This window comes from Lepisosteus platostomus, chromosome 3 (assembly GCF_059453375.1).
Source record: "Lepisosteus platostomus isolate fLepPlt1 chromosome 3, fLepPlt1.hap1, whole genome shotgun sequence".
Classification (NCBI taxonomy): domain Eukaryota; kingdom Metazoa; phylum Chordata; class Actinopteri; order Semionotiformes; family Lepisosteidae; genus Lepisosteus; species Lepisosteus platostomus.
This window is the reverse complement of record NC_142613.1, coordinates 8,543,909-8,564,400: the sequence shown is the minus strand read 5'-3', so window position 1 is coordinate 8,564,400 and position 20,492 is coordinate 8,543,909. Positions and strand designations below refer to the sequence as shown.

The 20,492-nt window shown below is 43.7% G+C and overlaps 1 protein-coding gene across 1 annotated transcript; it reads right to left on the bottom strand.

Annotated features, from left to right (window-relative positions):
• Positions 1–230: 230 nt before the first annotated feature.
• On the bottom strand, positions 231–16,245 carry LOC148674263 (sodium-dependent phosphate transporter 1-B-like). The gene is made up of 11 exons (XM_088624241.1): positions 15,820–16,245; positions 11,843–12,553; positions 11,297–11,437; positions 10,741–10,826; positions 9,063–9,159; positions 5,338–5,457; positions 3,434–3,685; positions 2,688–3,258; positions 2,271–2,456; positions 2,055–2,139; positions 231–1,793 (listed from the first exon to the last, which is right to left on the bottom strand). The coding sequence occupies exons 2-11, from the start codon at positions 12,186–12,188 to the stop codon at positions 1,632–1,634; spliced, it is 2,046 nt and encodes a 681-aa protein (XP_088480367.1). The 5' UTR covers positions 12,189–12,553; positions 15,820–16,245; the 3' UTR covers positions 231–1,631.
• Between the last annotated feature and the right edge of the window lie 4,247 nt (positions 16,246–20,492).

The following is a 20,492-nucleotide window of genomic DNA, read 5'->3' as shown; positions in this document are numbered from 1 at the left end:
TTCCTCTGGGTGCTCCGGTTTCCTCCCACAGTCCATAAACATACTAGTAGGTTGAAGGGCTTCTGGTTAACTTGCCCCGGTGTGTGCCTGTTTGCCCTGCAATGGACTGGTAGCCTGTCCAGGCTGCACCCATTACATGCAAGGATGGGCTCCAGCTCCCCAGCGACCCCGAACTGAAGCAAGCAGCTAGAAAATGGATGGATATTCTTCAGAGACAGGCAATACAAAAGTAGAGTTAAAAAAAAAATCTTTATTTTTTCCTTATGTCCAGTCACATCGGAAGACTTAAAGAAAGTGTATACAGATTGGCAGCACTTGTTTCTCTTTGGTACCTGCATGCAACACAACCATCGTTCTGAAAAAGACCCCCCCAGGTGTGGTCTATAGACTACGGCAAGAAGAAACGAGAGCTGTTTCATCAGTCTGCTGGACCCATTTGTGCGCTTTGTAGATGTTTGGTTTCAAGGACAACGTCTTAAGCATCAGCTAGTCTTATTTTGCTCCTTTTGAATATAAAACTTCAAATTAAAAAGATGAGATTTTAAGGTCACCCTAAGGCCATCGAATTGAAAGACTGCAAACTTTACAAACTCACTAGAAGCAGGTGCTTACAACAGTAATAGCCTTTTGATATATTGCACGGCTGCAGACAAAAGGTCCTTAAGGAAAAAAAACCCAAAGCACCAGCTACACATTTGATAATGTCACTAAATAATGAAGTTTAAAAAATCCCCTTTGGAAAAAAAAAACCTTTTCAAAAGTTTCTTCTATTTCCAAGATCACACTTCACCACTCTATAATGTGATCTTTTTTTCTTGCCGATTAAACAAACACTAACAGGACTTGGCTATAAAGCAGTCCAAAACGGTGTGGGAATGGTAGCATGCACAAGACCCAGCTATCTCAGCAGCTGCACTTGACTGCTTCAGTGGCACCTAACTCAAACATCAGACCCAAAACCACATCAACTCTAAACCACAGATCCCCAGAACATGTGCGCATCCATAGTCAATGAGTTTTCTAACACCCAAAACTAAGTCCCTTCTCTGCTTGTGAGATTTAAAGCTTTGGAATGGCAACTAGAACCAGCTGTCGTAGACAACTACTATGATCACCAGACCTTGTGCACACCCATCCACACCTGTACGCTTCTGAACACTGTTCTTTGTTTTAAGGCAGATGTATGTAGATCAGGTACCTGCTGCAGTCCTGTGCCATCCTCATGAATAAAATGGCAGCGACGCCCACTGAGGATGGCATTAGTAGCTTCACTGCTATGTACTCACTTAGGGAAATCAAAGAAAAACAACCTAATACTGTGTGTAATTCTGACACTTAACTCGTATGTGTGTAAAAAAAAGTTACTGTATATACATAATTACAAAATACAAAGTAGAGCTATTTTTTTTTGTCTGATTGGCAAAAATGTACAGCATCTCGAGTGGGTTATTCATACACCTAAGGAGTTAAAGCACATTAATACAGAGCAACTAATTTCTCAGTGACTGAAGCCGCATTAATCGCCTATGAAAAACCTCAGTCCCGTGCCAACCCTGCCATTAGAAAGCATGACTGATTAAAATTCTGATCTCCACCTCCCCAGTGCCACAGCGCGAGCGCCCTGGCAGTGCTCAGGAGCGGAAGATGACGAACTTGAAGATGGCCATGATGGCGGCGCTGATGAGACCGGAGATGGGCACGGTGACGAACCAGGCCATGAAGATGTTGCGGAAGAGACGCCAGTCTACGGCCTTCTTGGAGCGCAGCCAGCCAACAGAAACAACAGAGCCCACCTGTGGGGAGAACAGCGTATCCATCATTACCTCCAGGGCTCTCAGAAAGTCATCACACCCTGTCGGAGGGCCACCTCCGATCTTTAATTCAGTTTATGACTTTTATCCACATACATCAACTGTTTAAGGATGAAACCTGGTTCCTCATTGAATAGGACCTGGAAAACACCTGGGGCTCTGGAACACCACAATATGCTTGACCATTCCATAATGCTGCCCCAGTCTACAGCAAGCCAATTAACTCAAATGCACACCACGTACCTTGCAGTGTGTTGTGCTGATTGGCAGACCGACGTTTGAGGCAATCACCACAGTCAAAGCCGACGCCAACTCAATGCTGAAACCACTGTGAAACGGAAGAGAATATTATAAATCTAAGCCATCACAAACAGGACCCTCATGTCGGCTGACGGGTAGCCAATCCAATTCTCTTCTTTAAACTGAATCAAGGACCCCGGGCACAGTGCACACTCTCACCTAGAAGGAGTGATGGGGGTGAGGTCCTTGCCCATCGTCTGGATGACTCTCCTGCCCCAGACCCACAGGCCAGCACAGATCCCGACGCCACCAAACAGCAGCAGCCAGATGGGAGTTGGGGTGTTGGACGCCACCTGGCCACTCTCATACACCAGCCACAAAGCAACCAGGGGCCCGATGGCATTGCTGTGGGGGGGGAACAACAACTAGCTCAGTTCTTTTAGTTCTTCCACCATCTAGCCACACAACAACTTATAAAAGCTGGAATGAGGGGATAAAGCACTGAACTGGACAGCAAGGAACAATCTGATTTTATACCCCTTTCAAGCTCTTGCACCTCAGACCCACTGAAACGCCTCCACGAACATGCCCCAGTGCCCCTACCCCCCCCATCCGGAGCCCGAGGAGCTGGCCTACCTGACGTCATTGCCTCCGTGAGCAAAGGAGCCGAAGCAAGCGGTGAGGATCTGCAGGAACTGGAAAAGCAGGGAGACCGCAGGCTTGTCCTTGTCCAGGCAGTCCTCCAGGGAGCCATCACTGCTCTTCCGGTCGCCCATGCCCATCTCCAGCTTCACCTCGCTCTCTTCCAGGCCCTCTGGCACGTTGGCTTCGGCCACGGCGTTGCAGTAGCTGGTGTAGCTGTCCATGCGCACCCTCTTCTTGCTGTGCTCGGCGCTGTGGGTTGCCGCCTTGTCCTTGTCTCCCTCCTCGGCCGAGGCCCCGCTCTTCCCCTCGCCGTCCCGCGGCTTGAAGAGGTCCATGTGCATCCCGCAGATGGCCATGGTGTAGGAGGTGTAGCTGTTGTTGCGCCTCATGGGCCGGTCCCCGGACTCGCCCATGCAGTCGCCCACCTTGGCCAGGTGCAGCTTGTGCAGGAGGTCCTTGTAGAGGCCGGAGTCCTTGTGCACAGTGTGGTACTGGCTGTAGCCGTTGCTGGGGATGTGGCTGGTGACGTTGCTGAACTGCACATGCCCGCCGTTCTGAACCACTAAAAGCACAAGAGAATCGCAAGGGTGTTACTTAGGAGGCTCACAGCCTTGACCAACTGTGGTTAAATTGCAAAAAAAAAAAAAAAAAAGCTTCCAGGATCAGCCCATCTTTGCATTATGGGTATAGCAACTCTCCCCTGAACTGCAGGGGAAAAAAAAGCCTTTGCATCTCACCATTGAGATCAGCGGTGGTGTCCCTGCCCTCCTTCTCATCGCAGTCCTCCGAATCCCCGATGTTGAAGGAGATGGTGCGCTCCTCTGCTGGGGGCCGGGTGTTTAGCAGCAAGGATGTGTGGTCCGGTGTGGGGCTCTTGGTCTCAGACAGAATCCTGCCGGGCTCTTCGGGGACAGCTTGGAGAATAGAATGCATGTCACTGTTCTTCTTCTCCATCAGAGGGCTCTCAGAAGGGCTGGATTTGATGTCTCCTGCAATCAGGCACACAGGAAATGCTTTCTAGAATGTTGCATAGTAAAATGTAGCAAATCATTGAGGAGACTTAAGCTTTAATCCCACCAAATATCTCTTTAATGATAATCTTATTAAAGGCTTAACACTTTAGCGTTTCATGCCAAAAAATGTTGAGAATAACAGCAGCTTCCATTTTGACATCTCAAAAACCTCTTGGGCTTTACTTCAATGTTTTTACCTGGCAGATGGGTACATAGGATGGGATTGCTGGGACTGCTCTCCCACCTAAACAAAAGCTCATAGCCCCTTCCCTGAAAACCTGCCAGTTGAATCCGTCTCTCCTATTCTGACAACGGAGAGTCACCTTGACTTTAAAATTCCCCGGCTTGCTGTAAACTATGACCACACAAACCACCCAGATTTAGACAGGATTTTTACTTTGGTAAAAGTCTCCTTTTAAAAGTGAGGACATATCCCCTGTGCTGACTCATCAACACTAACTGGGGAAAGAGCGTTAACTCCAACACGTAACCCATCTACAAGTCTTTTACAATGCCTTTTATTCTTTCTGTAGCAAGATATTCTGGCTGCTTTCCCCCAAATCCACTATCTTGATTTGCTTCCTTTCTGCATCCCTAACCAAGAATAAGAATTGCTTTCAAAACATATGCATACTTAATACACACCAAATGCCAACACTGAGAATAATTTACTCAGCTCAAGCACAATACTAGCGGGACAGCTTAAGAAAAATCATGAAGACTGCCTACAGTCAATATGCTCTTGACATACTATATGAAAAGAACAATCTTTGGTCATTATATTATAATGATATGAACAGTTTAGACAAAATACCTTTTGGGTGCAATTTACCTTCACATTGTTTGTTTAGACCACTTTCAGGGTCTTAAACTGAAATCACATCTGTCATTCCCACGTTTACAATGCAGACAGAAAAGCAACTCAACAAGAATCAGGCTATGGCCTGGGTCCAGCAATGCCATTTTAGCAATTAAACTTATGAAGGCTGAGTTCTTCTCTTTCCAGAAAGGCAATGCACAGTACTGCAGCAAACTGCTACAGAAACTGTGCCAAGGAGAGAGGAACAAGCCAAGGTGAAGCCCCCACCGGGCCCTATGACAGCTGCTAATGACTTCAGTGCAGTTTGAGAGCAGCAGTACCCATATCTTTCGTCTCTGACGACAAAACAGACTACAGCATGGGAGGCAATAGAGAGAACTAACTGCAGATAACCAGCTCCTTTCAAGAGCATTCTATGGGCAGCTTCAAGGGTGAAAGACAAGGCACTTGTGCATAGTCCCGCACTGACAGCTCTGGGCTACCCAGGAGGCCCTACCATAAACTTTATGACTAGCAGATAGCCTGTTGTCACAAGATTAGGTCTCCATCTGCACCAAGAAAATTTTTCAAAAAAAATAAAATTTAGGACTTTTCTGGAAGTCACCAGTCCTTCATTATGAACCATAATCCAAGATATCCATTCATGTAAAGACAATGCTTGCTCCCTATGGAATAAGATAAGCCTATCAGGGGATAACTAAGCAAAAACATGATCTAGACTGACTGTGCCCACCCAAGAGCACAGCAAGCCAAGATGGCACAGACAGCAGGACCTGATGTCATGTAACGAACTGGCAAGGACACTCACGCTCAATCTTCTTCTTTAGCCGGGGGCAGACCACAAACCACACAACGATGGCGGTGATGACCCCGCAGCCCAGCGTGATCAAGACGATACTCCATGTAGGAAGCTTGTCGAACCCGAGCACTGCAGGGAGAACAGAGGAAAGAGAAGGAGATTTGAGACACAAGGGCAGCAGCTGCTGCCACCCCAGAAACAAAACCGGCACAGAGGTGCCTCTACAGGTTATCCCCTTTCCCAAGGCACCTACCACTGCGCAGCTCAGAAAGAAAGACACTGAGTCCCAAAACACAGTTACCCCACTGCAAGTCATGCATGACTGAAATCTAGTCTTTGAGCAGTGATCACATTTCAGGCATCTTTCTGAACAGCAGACAGTGGTGCCTATCCTTGGAAGGGCTGCTGTGCGCTGCTCCCTGCAGGAGAATGTGTGAAACAAACATCCTGATCTCCATGTAGCCACATGAGGAGGAGACAAATGGGTTGAACAGAACAGAAAACTGCACGGCTAAATTTCACTCCAATCTTCCTTTGGGCTCAGACACCCTGGGGTCTACAGAGTACTGAAATACCCCACATTATCAAGAGCTTAAATTTACAAGGCTCTGATCACTATGCTCCCCTCCCCATCTAGTTTCTTGATATTAATACCCTCCCCCACCAACCCTCAAGGTGCCATCAAAAGATAACCCTGTACACATTACACATTTTCAGTGAAACTCTCAGGGAGGAAAAGAAAGTACAAGTTACAGGAACTGATAGGAGGGTCATTAAAGAAAGACTCAGCATCACTGGAGAGCAGTTCTGTCTCCGACTCAGTACTGTACGAACAGACCTCGTGTTTAGTTAGTTTTAGGTAGTCCAGGAGTTGCTTCCAGCACCTTCTCTACCTATTTCTGAGCAGTGTTGTGCCAATGACACATGGCCCTCTTGATAGGAGTAATTTCTTGGTTGCATCACAAAAATTTTATACCTAAAATTCAAAGAGCAGTACTGAACACCCCAAGTACAGATGATTAAGGGTTTCAGGATAGGAAGGGAGGCAGACAGGGCACCAGATACGATTCCTTAGCATAAGTGAGAAATACAGCATGTACCCAGATTTCAAAACCATGCCTACCGACCAAAGTGTGTCCTCGCTATTTCCAAATTCAGCAAGAACCTATTACGTAACACGTCTTATGACAAGGATTACCAGAATTGTTTTTAATCTCCGGTACAGTACAGTCACATTTGCATCCTGATAGTAAAATGAAGTGCCACAGCCCCCAGCTGCAACACATGATAATGACCTGCACTCAAAGTCAAATGAAGATTAGTTTTTTTTTTTAACTGGGTGGGCTTTGCACAAGCAAATTCAAGAAGCAATGTAACCAGAGAAGCCAGGGTTTACAGAATTTCACTTTCCAACCTCTGCTTCTTCATTTTTTTTTTTTGAAAGCACCATGCAACACTAAAAAGTTAAGTGGCCAGTTACAGCCTTTACACTAGATATCGTTCCCCTCAATTACAGGAAAATGCAAACATATTTTATAGGTTTAATACCTAAGAATATTAAGGGTGCCCTACACTGGTAAGTCATTTACTTATGATAGTTATTTGCATATCAGCAAATGTTGTACAGTATATTTACAACACATGAAATACAAACTAGTAGATCATAAAAGGCACAGGAACAATTTTCTTTGACTGTGTGGAGTGTAATTGATAAACAAGTAAAACATTAAGAGCACATTTCTTGGGCTAAAAAACAAAGGTTTACTGTACTGTACAAAGCCACTGTCCTCCTGTATGCACTACACACAAGACGACAAATAAAGGGTGATGTTACAACACTTTGGTAGAGGAAGATTTCAAAATAACGAACCAAAGGTTTTTCCAACAGATCTGAGAACAAGCTGTATGAGAAAATTAAGGCCAAAATGTTGTCCATTCTACACTAAGCAAAATGAAGGTTCTCTAAAACAGACTGAAAAGAAAATATGGAAACAGCGCACTTCATGTTAAAAAAATGTTTTGCAATAACTTTTAAAAAGTCCATACTTAAATGCTTACCCGTTTCAAAATTTCCAACTCGAGTATTAACTAAATTTGGAACTTGAACAAATAAAGCCAGTGAAATTTAAATTTGATAATTTCTTCTATAAACTAGGCAAGGTGGAAATGAGAATCTAAAATACTCAAGCTCATGGCTTCTATGCAGCTGAAGCCAAGACTGGAAAAAGTTTTATACTCCCATTCTCAAGTTACAAAGTTGCCAAAGTTCAAGATTAAATTACTACCAGATAATTTCATCATTCTGGGCTTATAGTAAAAAGATTTTGATATCCTGAACCAAACTGTTCTACAAAAAGGAAGGGGAAAGATGACAATGAAAAAAAGACCTCATTTCTTAAGGGATACAGGCAGTGGAAATGCTACTTAAAAATAATCAACTGCACTAATACTTCAGTAAAATTCTATTGCATCGCTATCTGGACTTTGGCAGGTCACTTTATGATGATATGGTTTTCAAATACAAAAAAAAAAGTTGGAAAAAAAACTTAAACAGAAGGAAAAAAAAATGGTGTGGATGTAGTATCTTCTTGGAGTTAGCAATCTTCCGCTGTTTAGAGCACTACGCTGCAGAATTCAAGCCAGTTGCCGAGACTGACATGTGATTGCTTTGGAACGTGTGCAATAGCTGGGTCTACGGAAAGCTCACAGGCATCGCCGGTCCTCGTCAGATCCGGACTCTACACATGCACTACCCACTTTTCTAGCACCTGATTTCTTACTGGTTGGCCTTCCTTATTTGTCGACGCATTTTGTAAACCTAGCCTTTTCCATCTCTAATCCAATGCTTTTCCTCGTTGGTGCAGAGTCATCTTCCAATACATCCAGCCTTTTAGGACAAGCCAATTCATTCTTCCAATTGGTTTCTATGGCATAAGGAAATAATGTATGTCATCTACAGACTGGTGTGGTCATTCTAATGTATGCATATTTGACTTCAAACCTGAATTATATCTATAGAGCAACCTCATACTGCATGAAGGCTTCCTACAGGATCGAGGAAACAGATGCTGGGTTGAAGCTGGATTAACATTATCTTCGCTTTAAGCAAGGCTGTTAATAGCTAGCTAAGTGCATGTCTCTTGTGTGTGTGCATGTATATATATATATCTCTCTCAGCGTACACCGGCCTGCAGCCTTCTGTAATCGGCCCAGGCCAGTTGACTTCTTGAAAAGTTCGGTCCTGTAAGTAAAGAAAAAGGAGTAAAATCGAACGTTTAATATGGTTTCCCACTCTAAACCAACTGAAAAGACAGATCAAAAGGTTTTTTTTTAGATACATACTAAAATCATTCACAGCAGATCTGGCAAAAAAAACATATTTCAACGATAACTGTGTAGAGCACTTAAACATTTACAGAAACAACGTTCGTGCTTTCATCAACAGGCAAATTAGTCAATGCATCTTTTTTTTTCACCTGCTTCTCAAACGGTACTCATGCAGACTTCACTCAAAAATAAGATTAAATCCCTTGCCCCAGTTGTAGGCGATCCGCATTGCTTCCATGTAAACCTGTCTATAATGAAATAAGATACACAGATGGGGGCAGGGGGACCCTGAGCACCTATATGGGCCTCAAACATGTCCTTGAACAATTGCAAATGCTCGCACAAAAATAAATACAGAGAGTTACAATTTTAACACAAAAGGTATGCAAGGTATCAGCGACACTTACGTGGGGCTCCTGTGAACATGATGGAGAAGAGGTTGATCCCAATAGTGCAAGCGTAGAAAATGGGGAGGGCTCTCAGCCCATTGGGCACAGGGTCCTCCTGAAAAACGCAAAAGATGCATGAGAAAGCGGAAGACTCTTACAGCCCTATCCTAACCTTTGGCAGATGAGCCAAATTCTTCCACTGTCCTGTAAAACCCTACCTTATATTTACTATGGAGCTGTAATCTCCATTTCAGCCAACAAATTATTAGCTAATACAAGTTAATCTTGGGGTTTCAAACAGCCGATAGTTATAGTTACATTAGTGTTATCCATGAATATACTGCAATTAAACATTAATTCATACAGATGGCTGAAAGGAGTTCTGATTAAAATAGGACTTGCCGTCACTTAAATTTAGTGAGATTCTAGGAACAAAACTAAATCTCAAGACTCTAAAAGAAAAATTAAGGAATTAATATTGGTCTCTACATTTCAGCTACAATACAACAACTCCATTCCCAGGGTAATCTTAAAAAAAAATTCAGAATTCTGGCACTGGAAACATTTCCTGAAAGCCTGCAGTGGCTTGCCATTAGAGCTTGGCAAACTATTTCACAGTGAAAAATGCATGGAAGAAAAAAAAAAGCAGCTTGCAACTCTGGGACAAGCAAACGTTTCAAGCGAAATTAACTGTTCCAAGGATCCTTTCATCAAAATCTATTAGAACTTAATTGCCACTAAGCAAGGTAACACATCAAGAGAACGGAAATTACATGTCTACAGGTGTACGAAAAATGAGTCTTTCTCCTGGAAAGCTTTCAAAATCATCTGGTAACCTAGCATCGCTTTCAGGTTAATACAGAAGAGGTAACAGGATTGCCATTTCACTGTTGTGCTGTAATAAGTCTTTGTATTTGTAATTTTTCTAAATCAGTAAAATCTAAGCAACAGATGGAGCCATTAGATGTTGAGTATTTTCGGCAGTTTCTGTCCTTCACACAAGAAAAAAAAACACGCCCTTGGAACTTGGTAAGAAGGGACATGCTTGCATGTTATCAAGTTATTTTGGGAATTAGGTTACTACGAACAAGAACAGGTCACAAGAGTATGAGAAATAGAAAATAGGTCTGATGAAAAATCATAGGCTCACAAAACAGAGCACTGCCGGCATTTGTAAAAACACACTAGAATTTTCAGAAGTCGCCTAAGGCAGAGTTAACATTCATTTGCAGAACAACAGCCTCTTTTCCTACTTCCATCTACAGTTCATGACAAGAACAGGACCTCCCTCTTGACTAGTACACAACAGTGTTGTACCACAGGCACACAGACTCGGTACACCACAGGTCTAACTTTACAAAACAAAGGCTCTTGCTCAGAAAGTACATTACAAAAAATTTACACCTTTAAGTCACAGTTGAACTGTTAATATGAAAGCTCTCTGCATTCACAGCTGCCACCAGACTCTTGAGCCAGAATAGGTGCTGAACGCGATACTTTGTCAGGGCTGTTTATTAAGAGTACATATCTGTCTCGCAGGAAAATTGCCAGTGATGCATACTGGCTCGAGCCATCAGATAAAGACTTGTCCCTACCCATTCAGAAGATTTATACATCTTGTACACATTACAAGCGTTTGCCAAGTCATAGAAGAAACCCCAACAACAGCACCCAAATGAATGTTTTTTCCCCTCACCTTACGCAGGATGAACAAACGGACGAGGAAGAAGAGAACAGCAGACATGATGCCAGACAGGAGAGGGGAGATGAACCAGGAAAGTACTAGAAAAAAAAACCCAGGATGTTACAGCATCAGATAACACCACAGGTTTGCTTCCAAGTGTAGGCAGTAAGAAACTTAAGATCTGTGAGTCTATGTACGTGTATGTAGCTTTGATCTTTAGAACAGCTTTTATTTAATTGGTCTGCTCCTTTGTTTTCCTACTGTATTTCAGACTCTTATTGTAATTGGGATATTTTGCCATCTCCTCTCAGTGTGCTTTTTTTTTTGGTTATTGCTGTAAAGCCACTTTTAAATGTGCTAGACTGTTTTATATATCATTGATCTGGTGCCTTTCACATCTATGACTCACTTTATGAAGCCATCCCCTTGCCTGTGTATTTTTTCCCCATCACTTGAATGATTTCTTTTGTCATCTATGGGTGTCTAAAAACTTCTTACACAAAACAAAAATAGGCTTATTGTCAGCCTAGCCTAGGGGGGAGAATCCTGAAAGAGAAAGCCTACTCACCGATTTTAAGCAACTCGAACCATTTGACCCCTTCCTGTCCCTTGGCTACCAAGGAAAAGCCTATAGTTGCTCCCACAATGCAGTGCGTCCCAGAGATCGGAAGCTTCAAAAATGAAGCGAATAACTGCCACACGGCAGAACCTGCAAGAAAGCAAGAACATTTCTTTTAAGATTCCTTAGCTTCAGAATCACAAAAGGTGCATATTGGAAACCTAGATGGCTCACTGGGATCCACCATCACCTAACCAGCACAGAAACAGAATGCATCGCTTTGAACATGTACTGCCTCTCTTGCTGTCCGTCCCTTCAGAAAGTGATTTTATTTTTTCCTGCGGAAACATGTCCTACAGCAAACGTAACATAAGCGCGTGCTCAACAGCTGGTTGAGTAAGGCGTGGGTCAGTCTCCATCTCAAAAGAGAAACAGGCTGGGCTGAAGGAAAAGGGAAGGGGAGAAAGGCCTTTAACGTCACCCCTGCCTGCGTTGCAAACGACACAACGAGTTAAAACTGCCCCCCACAACAAGTGCGCTCCGCGTCGTACTCACCAAACATGGCGCTGACAGACCCAGCCATCAGGTAGTGCTCCGAGCCGTTGTACATCTGAACGTCGATGATGCCCTTCCGTATGGTCTCGCTCACTTTAGCGCCCAGCAGCACCGAACCCACCGTCTCAAACACGGTGGCTAGGATGCAGGCCTGCCTCAGGGTGACGACCCCCGAGCCCACCGCCGTGCCAAATGAGTTTGCCACGTCGTTGGCGCCGACGGAGAACGCGAGGATAAAGGCGATGATGAAGCCCAAGATCAGCAGCCAGAGGTACGCTGTCAGAGGGCCTTCAGCCAAAGGGGCCAGGGTCGTGGCCACAAGAGTTGTCAAAGAAGTGGATTCCATTTGTCTGGTGGTGTGGTTTTCACAATCTTACTGGGGTTTTGTTTTTCCTTTGAATTTCAAAGACTTACAAAATATATAATTTACAAAATATAACTTACAAAACAAAATGAGGTACTAATGCTTCGATTGCAATAAATAGTGTTTTCTACTGTAAGAGAAAATTAAATATGTAAACTTAGAGAACACGATATGGATTCAATATGAACAGCAATATTAAGTGGAAGGGGTGGAGAGGACGTTGGGGTTTATTGCTATCCACTGCGTATACAAGTCTTTTCCAAGAGGTTTCTAAGGCTCTGGACTTTTAAAGGGCCTGAGCAGACATCCATTGTGTAACAAACACTGGAGAAGGGAGATTCCTCATCCTGAAAGCAAAGGGGGGAAAAAAAAAAGATTTACATGTAATGGGTCATCTGCACAAGGAGATGAAGAGTTCTTCAAATGACAGGTGCCTGAAAAAATACTGCCTTTTAAATTCGCACAAGAAAATGAAACTCACTTCTTCATTGCAGAGTGTCAACAAACACATACAGGGAGCCCTGCGACAGTCTGCAATCCATTTTACCGTGGAACAGAAAAAGCGTGATGCAACTTTCGAGAGGGACCTTTGCACAATACAAAACGCCCTGGGCAACCAGCTCCTCTGAAAGGCTGAGGTGGTCTATTTCAGCGCTTGCTTTTGGTAACTATGCTACAGAAAGCATTAGCAAGTTGTACCTCACCATGCAAAAAGAGACGGGTATAAAGAATCTCAGTGACTTCTGTTAGGGCTGTCTCGGTTTTGAAAATCTGAGACTTGCATAGCATGTAAAAATAGCATCAGAAGCTCCAGACCCATTCTCAATGCAGCAGACGTTTCGTGCTATGTAGTCAACTTTGGATCTGAAACCCCAGATGCCTTATAATCTTGCTCGCAAAATTCTAAAGGGCGATTTTCCCCAAACTTTGCGATATAAACCAACCGTTTTCTCGAGAGCTCACGCTTCCAAGAGCAAATATTGCCCAGCCACACAGGAGGACAAACTAAAACCCATGCACACTATTAAGCATGGTCATTAAATTTAAATACGATGCAATGAGCGTCAATAGTAAGCCTGCTTCAGAGAGCGAGAGAGCTAAAAACTTCTCCTCGATAATTAACAGCGCGCCATGTGCGTGCCGGGCCTCCAGAAAGTTCCCGAAACTGTGGGAAGCCTGACCTATATGGACCATACAGGCGCAGCAACATAAGCTGGACTTCTTTTTAAAATAGAAACAATGCATTATAGAATTGTTCACGGGTTAAAGTCGATTCGCCCACCCCACCCCCATAAAACACCTTAACGAAAGTATATTTTTCAACCTCCATCCCGTATTTTGAACCGGATTGGTCTAGTTCAAAAATTAAAAAAAAAAAAACTGTCAACACAAAACCTGTCGTTCCCGCCTGTTGTAACGTCTATTTAATTCTCTATCTGTGACGGAAGTTCAAAAAGAAGTGATAAACAGGAAATGTTTTTTTTCCCCTCTCCCGCCCACTGTGACCTAGGCGCCACAAGAGAAGTGACTTTTTAAAATCCCGCTCCACAAAACCCGAGGCGATTCCTCAATTGACAGAAGTAGAAAATTTTAGTAGGCTCTGTCGTGACGCTGGAGTGTCAAAGCAAGACCCTAATGCGCTGAATACACTCACAGATAAACTGAACACCGGCGTGTTTGTGCCAAGGTCTGCACCCACACGCAACGTGTGGCCGCACATTCTTAAATCTTGGCTTAAAAAAAAAAAGAAGTGGAAACATCTTGCTCCCAGCCTGACATTTCTAAGCCACCGTTTCCAAGTGGCCCGAGTCCAGCCCTGCCGCCCCCCTCTAGACTTCGCAGACTACCGCAGTGACCTTACAGGACACGGCGGCCCGGACGCTTCCTTCCAGCAGGGCTGATGAAATGTCCAGACAGTCCCAGAATAAAAGCCGCCACCACCACCACCAACAACAACAACAAACCGCACCGCTTTTTGTGACAAAACAGGAAACCGAGCAGGTCTGAGTAACACAAGGCCCGTTACTGTGGGCCTTCTCCCTTGAACCCGGTTTTCCCAGGCGCGCAGGTCGCCGCTCACGTGCCCACAAACCGGTTAGGGCCGGTTCCTCCCTGAGCCCAGCCGCGCGACCCGAGCACTGCAGGGCTTCGCTCCAGATGCCGCTTTCGGAAAGAGCATCCGCGTCCTTATCGGGCGGTTATAGCATTTTGTTTTCCCCTGAACCTTTAGAAACGTGGCCGCGATTTAATCAAGAACTTCAGATTCGGAGACCAGAGAAGTTCCTCGTCTGGCTGGCGATACGATAACGTTTCTATTGGAAGATAGGTTCCGTATGTAGTATTTTTTTTATTAAAAAAAAAAAAGGTACACAGTAGTGTGGTGATGCTTGTCACGGCACGAACACTTTCAGTTCCAGATCTCAATTCAATTGAAACAAAATACAGCTGCACATGTTAGCACGCCCTACAGTCTTAATCCCATTCTCTCCGTTACAAACTGACCCACTAGCGCCCTTTCTAACTTAAATAAAAGAAGTTCGATAAAAAGACTCAAGTATAGACACATCAAGGGGACATATTTTGATCATTGTGGGGGACTGCCAACGTAGTGACGTACGGGACACATCAAAACAATTAGAAGGAACAAAACACTCTCAGCCCGTTTCGGCACCCCCTTTGTCAATGAAACGCTCGCAGCGCTAACACCTCTATTTAAATAAAAGGGCCTTAGGAGAAAGAACAAAGGCCGAGTGTCATTAGCTGTCAACGGGAGAGACGGTTAAACGCGTCTTGTCTCTCTCTGTTTTTTTTTTTAATTTTGGTTTCGGGGCGACGTGAAGGTTGACAGCGGCGCGTGGCACCCCGGGCTTCACCTCGCGGAGCCGGCGGCGGCGGCCTCGCGCCGCGCCTCCCCGCGAGGCCGCCGGCGCAGTTCCTGGCAGAGACTGAATGGGGCGAAGAAGGGCCGCCTGACAGGAAGGAGGGAGGAGGAGGAGGCGGAGGCCATTTTACAGCAAGAGCAGCAGCAGGTCTCTCGTAGCGCCGGAACGGACCGAGTCGCATCGTTTCCTACCCTACCCCCCCACTCCCACACCTCTGCCAGTTAAACATTACCCACCTCACGCCCGGTGTCCCCTTGCTGTCTAACGCCTCCCGTCCCCGCCCGCCGAAATCCACTGAGATGGAGACGAACGGCGTACCGGCCGGTCCCCGCAGAACGACAAGACAGCCTTCACGTTTCATTAATCTCAGAAGGACTACGCTTTATCTTTTTTGGGGCGGTAAGGACGCCAGGACATTAAGTACAATAAGGTAATCAGCCCCCCGACTAAGAAAGCACTGACATTAAGCTGCCAGAGGAAAGTCGACCAGGAACCAACGTATCGTCAGCCATACACGTGTCGAGTCGAGCAGCAACCATTCATTGTTAAGACGGAAATCATAACGACCCTTTACCGTTGTTATTTCCATTACGATTTCTCATACATAAAGTTTATTTTTCCCCCCCCTGGAATATTAACACTTAAACTGGCCTCAGTTTCATGGCGGGTAACACACTGAAACAATTTTGCGGTACAGGTAACACGTGAAATAAAATGAATTAAACACTCACCAAATTAGGCAGAAACGTCGATGAGATGAAAATCCGTCGACGGGATTGGATCTATTTTTTTTTTTTAGCGTTTCTGTTTTCCTCCGGACCTTTTGTCCCGCTCGGCAGCTGGGCGCGCGCGGGATCCCCGAAGAAGGAACGCGAATTCGCCGGTTTCAGCGAAGATGAAAAAATAATAATAATAATAAGGATTAAATATAAATGTCAAGCACACAAAAAAAAAATCGAATCAGAACGAAAAGGAAAAAAAAAACCGATTCGACAATAAACAATAACTCTGTAGAAATGCTGTTGGTTGCCCGGGGTTCTTTCGCCGATATGACGAAGGAAATGCCCTCTAATTTGCCTTTTCTCTTTCTCTCCTATACCGGCTTTAGACCTCAACCATCCACGCTAACCTGCTGCACTGCTAGGCTCAGGGACGCACTTTAAAGTCCGGGAGATGGGAGGAGTGACGAGCGAGACTCGCCCCCCTCACGTCACTGTCATGAGACTGCACCGTGCACACCGCAACCCCCCTCGTCTGTCCCTGCCCCCCCTCCCCCCAAAAAAATGAAAAGTCTCCCTCGAGTCCCGAACCCAAACCCTAAAAACTATTCACTTTTTTTTCTGTTACTCTTCCTCATCTCATCATAGTTTAACCCCAAAAATAGCATACAAACGCATGCGTACACAACCTGCGCAGCGATATCTAGGGATTTATTTTGAGAAAAATAATCAGATATTTTTTTTTCTGAAAGATTTTTGAAAAACGTCCGGGGATACATCATGTGAGAACAGTGAAACGTCAAGTGTGTATGCGTTATACTTCAACAGATCTCCAGAAGTGTGTTACTACGCTGCATTAGGAATAGACGAGCAGGACGGAGACGCTGTCAGTGTGAGGGGGTGGTTTATAGGGGTTCATTCCGCCTTTTGTCTCCCCTATGGTGCGCGGGAGGGAAGGGTTCACGGATCTGACTCGACTGTGGCGGCCCCTCGCGTGAATACGACGGGAGAGTGGGGACGTGAAGGAAAGTGCACACTCAAAAAAGGAATATATATATATACACAAGCTTGCCCGGTTTCCAGGCTGCTTCAGAGCTGCGCGATGGCATGAAGTGATGGTAGTGTTATCCGTATCTCAAGGTCTAGGGGTTGATTGCTGTCATTCGCTGCTGTGAGACGTCTCCCCTTCTCGCCCTCGCACGGCTGTCACTGTAGACATGACGACCCCTTCGTCATGGTCGGGCAGAAAGCGCACCGAGCGAACGGGCATTCAGCATGGAAAACCGCTGTTAATGCACGAATTGAAAACTTGGAGACAAATAGAAACATGCAGAGCACTGCGAATAAATGGCAATACAAAATCCGAGTTCCTATGCATATTACAACTATAAATTATATACAATTAAAAAAGTAGTAGAAACTGCAAAATTGATTCTTTTGGTGGGTTGTATAATACTATGCTATACTATGTCATCATTAAATCACCAATTACTACATATACGGACCTATGTCATTGCGATCAAATTAATCAGGGGGTTTGTAAACTTAGTCGTTTAGCGATCACTTAGGACTATAACTGAAGTATTCTTCAATCCTGCAGGACTACAGCTCACTTAGTTCCCACTTACTTCCTTGATTCTATAGCTAACAGGTGTTGACAATGTTTAAAAACCAGGTGATCTGGACGGCAAACTGGATTCTCCCAGCCCTGGGTTCCTATAAAATATGAATCCATTATGCGTAATCATAATAGGTGCAACACTGCGCCAAGCTAATGGATTTTATTCGAATACTTGAATGTTGAAAAGGTCACTAGACTCCAAAAGGAGTTTAAAACGCCTTAAACTTTCCGAGACGATCCTGTAGCGAGGCGTTTATACAGGCTTAATTGTGCAGTCTAAAAAACGATGTATATGCTCTCGAAAGGAAAACTGTTGAGCTCTGAATAAAATTAATTCATTCATTACACGCACCAGCCTCTCGCCCAGAGCGAGGACAGCACGGCTTATTGCAGAACACTCTGGAACGCGCGTGGAGGTTCCACGCATTCTTCCCCAGCTCTCGCGAACGTTTAAAATTACGCATTTCATCTCGACAGCTGTAGTCATTTTAAAACCCTCCGGCTGCCTTTAACCAGTTCAAAATATTTATCGGAGTTGGCCAGGTTTTCAATATCTAATGTGCGTGGAGCTATTGGTGCCGGTTTGTACATTACGTGCACATTACATCGCATTTTATTTAAAAAGTACATTTTGTACTACACACAAATGCGTTTACTCGATTATGGTTCTATCAAATCCTCTGACAACTCTGCCAGGGTTTAACGGACTGCCTCGCACACGTCGAGGCATGTGGCAAATGGTAATGTTCTGAATTGTGAACAGTCAATTGAAATATTCCGGATCGCAACCGCATTTATGGTGATACCCTGTTCTACAGTGGGTAAAGCCCCAATGTTATAGCACCACATACAATTACTAATTGTTTTACCCAATATTCGTAGTTCTAAATGCAGTATAGATTTAATAGAATTAGCACAATAGATCAAGCTTTGTATTGTTTTTGTTTTATAAGTACTATCTAAATCTAAAATGGTGGGTATCTAAAATCTTAACCCATCACCACCTGAAAATTTATGTCGCAGGAGCTTTTGATTCATTCTCCACGCTTCCGACGCGTGATCATTCCTAATGATGTCATAAAGACGCGACCCCTCCCCCCGGAGGTCCTAATATGAGGGGGTAGAAGGGTGTTTGTCTGGCTGCTGCTTGAGAATGTGCAGCGGTAATAATCCCCGTTCAAAGGCGCATCAGTGGATTACCTTTCCCAGAATCTTTACAGGACCTGAACTCTGTGTCAGACAGCTGTTTTCATATTCCATTGAAAGACAGACATTTCACAACCTTGTGCTTCAATGCCTTTGTGATTTTATAATGGATGAAATACCATTTTTTATTCTTCTTCCGGTTTATTTTAAAGTTTCACACGAGGGTAAATGTATAATTGTTAAACTGGTAAAAGGATTAGGTTATATCGCTCTTGCAAACCCCAATAGTACGACAGTTTCTTTTTTGCTGTGACTAGAATCTGATGGAACCCTGGAACCCTGGCTCAGCGTCTTTGCTACACTTTCATACCTATGACAGCGTGCAGGCTTTTGTATTGTTTTCAGAGTGATCACAAACTATATGCAGTAAGCTATGAGAGCTTCTGTTGCCTATTGGTTACGATGCCTATTGGCATCGTGCAGAACTGCGCCTTTTTTCTCGGATAAAGAATAGGCACATATAGGTAGAAGTAGCCCCTGTTCTGTGTTATTCTTCCACCGCTTGTCTCTGGAGTCCAGCCTGGTTCCAGTCACACCTCACCTTAGTAATATAAGGAAAATGTGGAAAACAAACTTTATCGCAACGATTAAAAGTGTTTGCAACCAAATGATGTTCAAAAGTTATGTGGAAAAAAGGAAATACGAACTGCAAACGTAACACGGTCAGCCTAATTAAGGGAGATTTTTGACATTCAACCATTTCCAAAGCTCGATACATGTAGCATTTGAAGTTTTGAAGTTTAATAGCAAACGTTTTTAAAAGCTTCAGCTTTATTTATAAAGTATGAAAGTGATATAATTGTATAACAGTATTCTAAAAGTTCAAATCTCCATTTATTACTGAAACTACAAACCCTGGATATTTTGCTGTCTGTTAAATGAGGCAGTAGGCATTGAAAAGCGTTCACATACTGTATAATATCACCATAAATTTTCCACCCTCACAACAATAAAGCAGTAAAAATCTTAACATAACTTTACGAGATGCTTTAAATGGAAAACTACACAAACCGGCTACACACACCACACATACATATCAGAGATTTCCAAATGAGAAAATCTCAGGATTCCCGCAGTCTTATTTTTTCTCACGCTGTAAATGCTTAAATCATTCCTTTAAAATGCAGTTCAGTTTCTTGGATGAACAGCATGATCAGTCCTCGCCCAATCTTCCACATATATTCAGCGGGTCTTTAAAACACTTTTAGTTTCTTATTTGTGTCCCATATATCCATACTAATTCTTATTTTTGCAAATTGCATTTTTTTAAAAAACGGTGAAGTCTTTTGTGAAGACTCATGTCACCCTTCCATGCATGTTTTGGTCATGCTTAATGAATCTTCCTTCACTTGTTAACAGAATAGTTTCTAACACATTGCTTTAAAATGGCAATATGGTCAGGTAGCAGCAACAACATGGTGATGTGTGGTGGTTATCTTAACAATGAGCTCTCTGTATCTTCTCACCATGCCCATTTCGGTACATCAATAAATTTATCACATGAAGTTGTTAAAGGACTTTTAAAATGACCCCTGCAGGAAGTACACGTAGTGATATGTCCACAAATATAGTGCTGTGTGGCTACACCAAGTGAATTTTGACCAAAGTTCACTGCTTGAATTGGTGTGTATTTGTTGCTGTTTATATTTTTTCTTCCAGCTGTTAAATGTTAACCAAGGATGTATCTGACTGGCAGACTGCTTCGAACACATTCAACATCTGTTAAAGTTAAAGAAATATAAAATAAATTCAAGCATAAACACATGGTTTTGTGCTTGCTTGTGTAAAAAAGGAACAGAGGTTTGCTTTTGTCATGTGAATAAAAGCAAACAGCAAACTAGGACTTAAAAGAAATTAA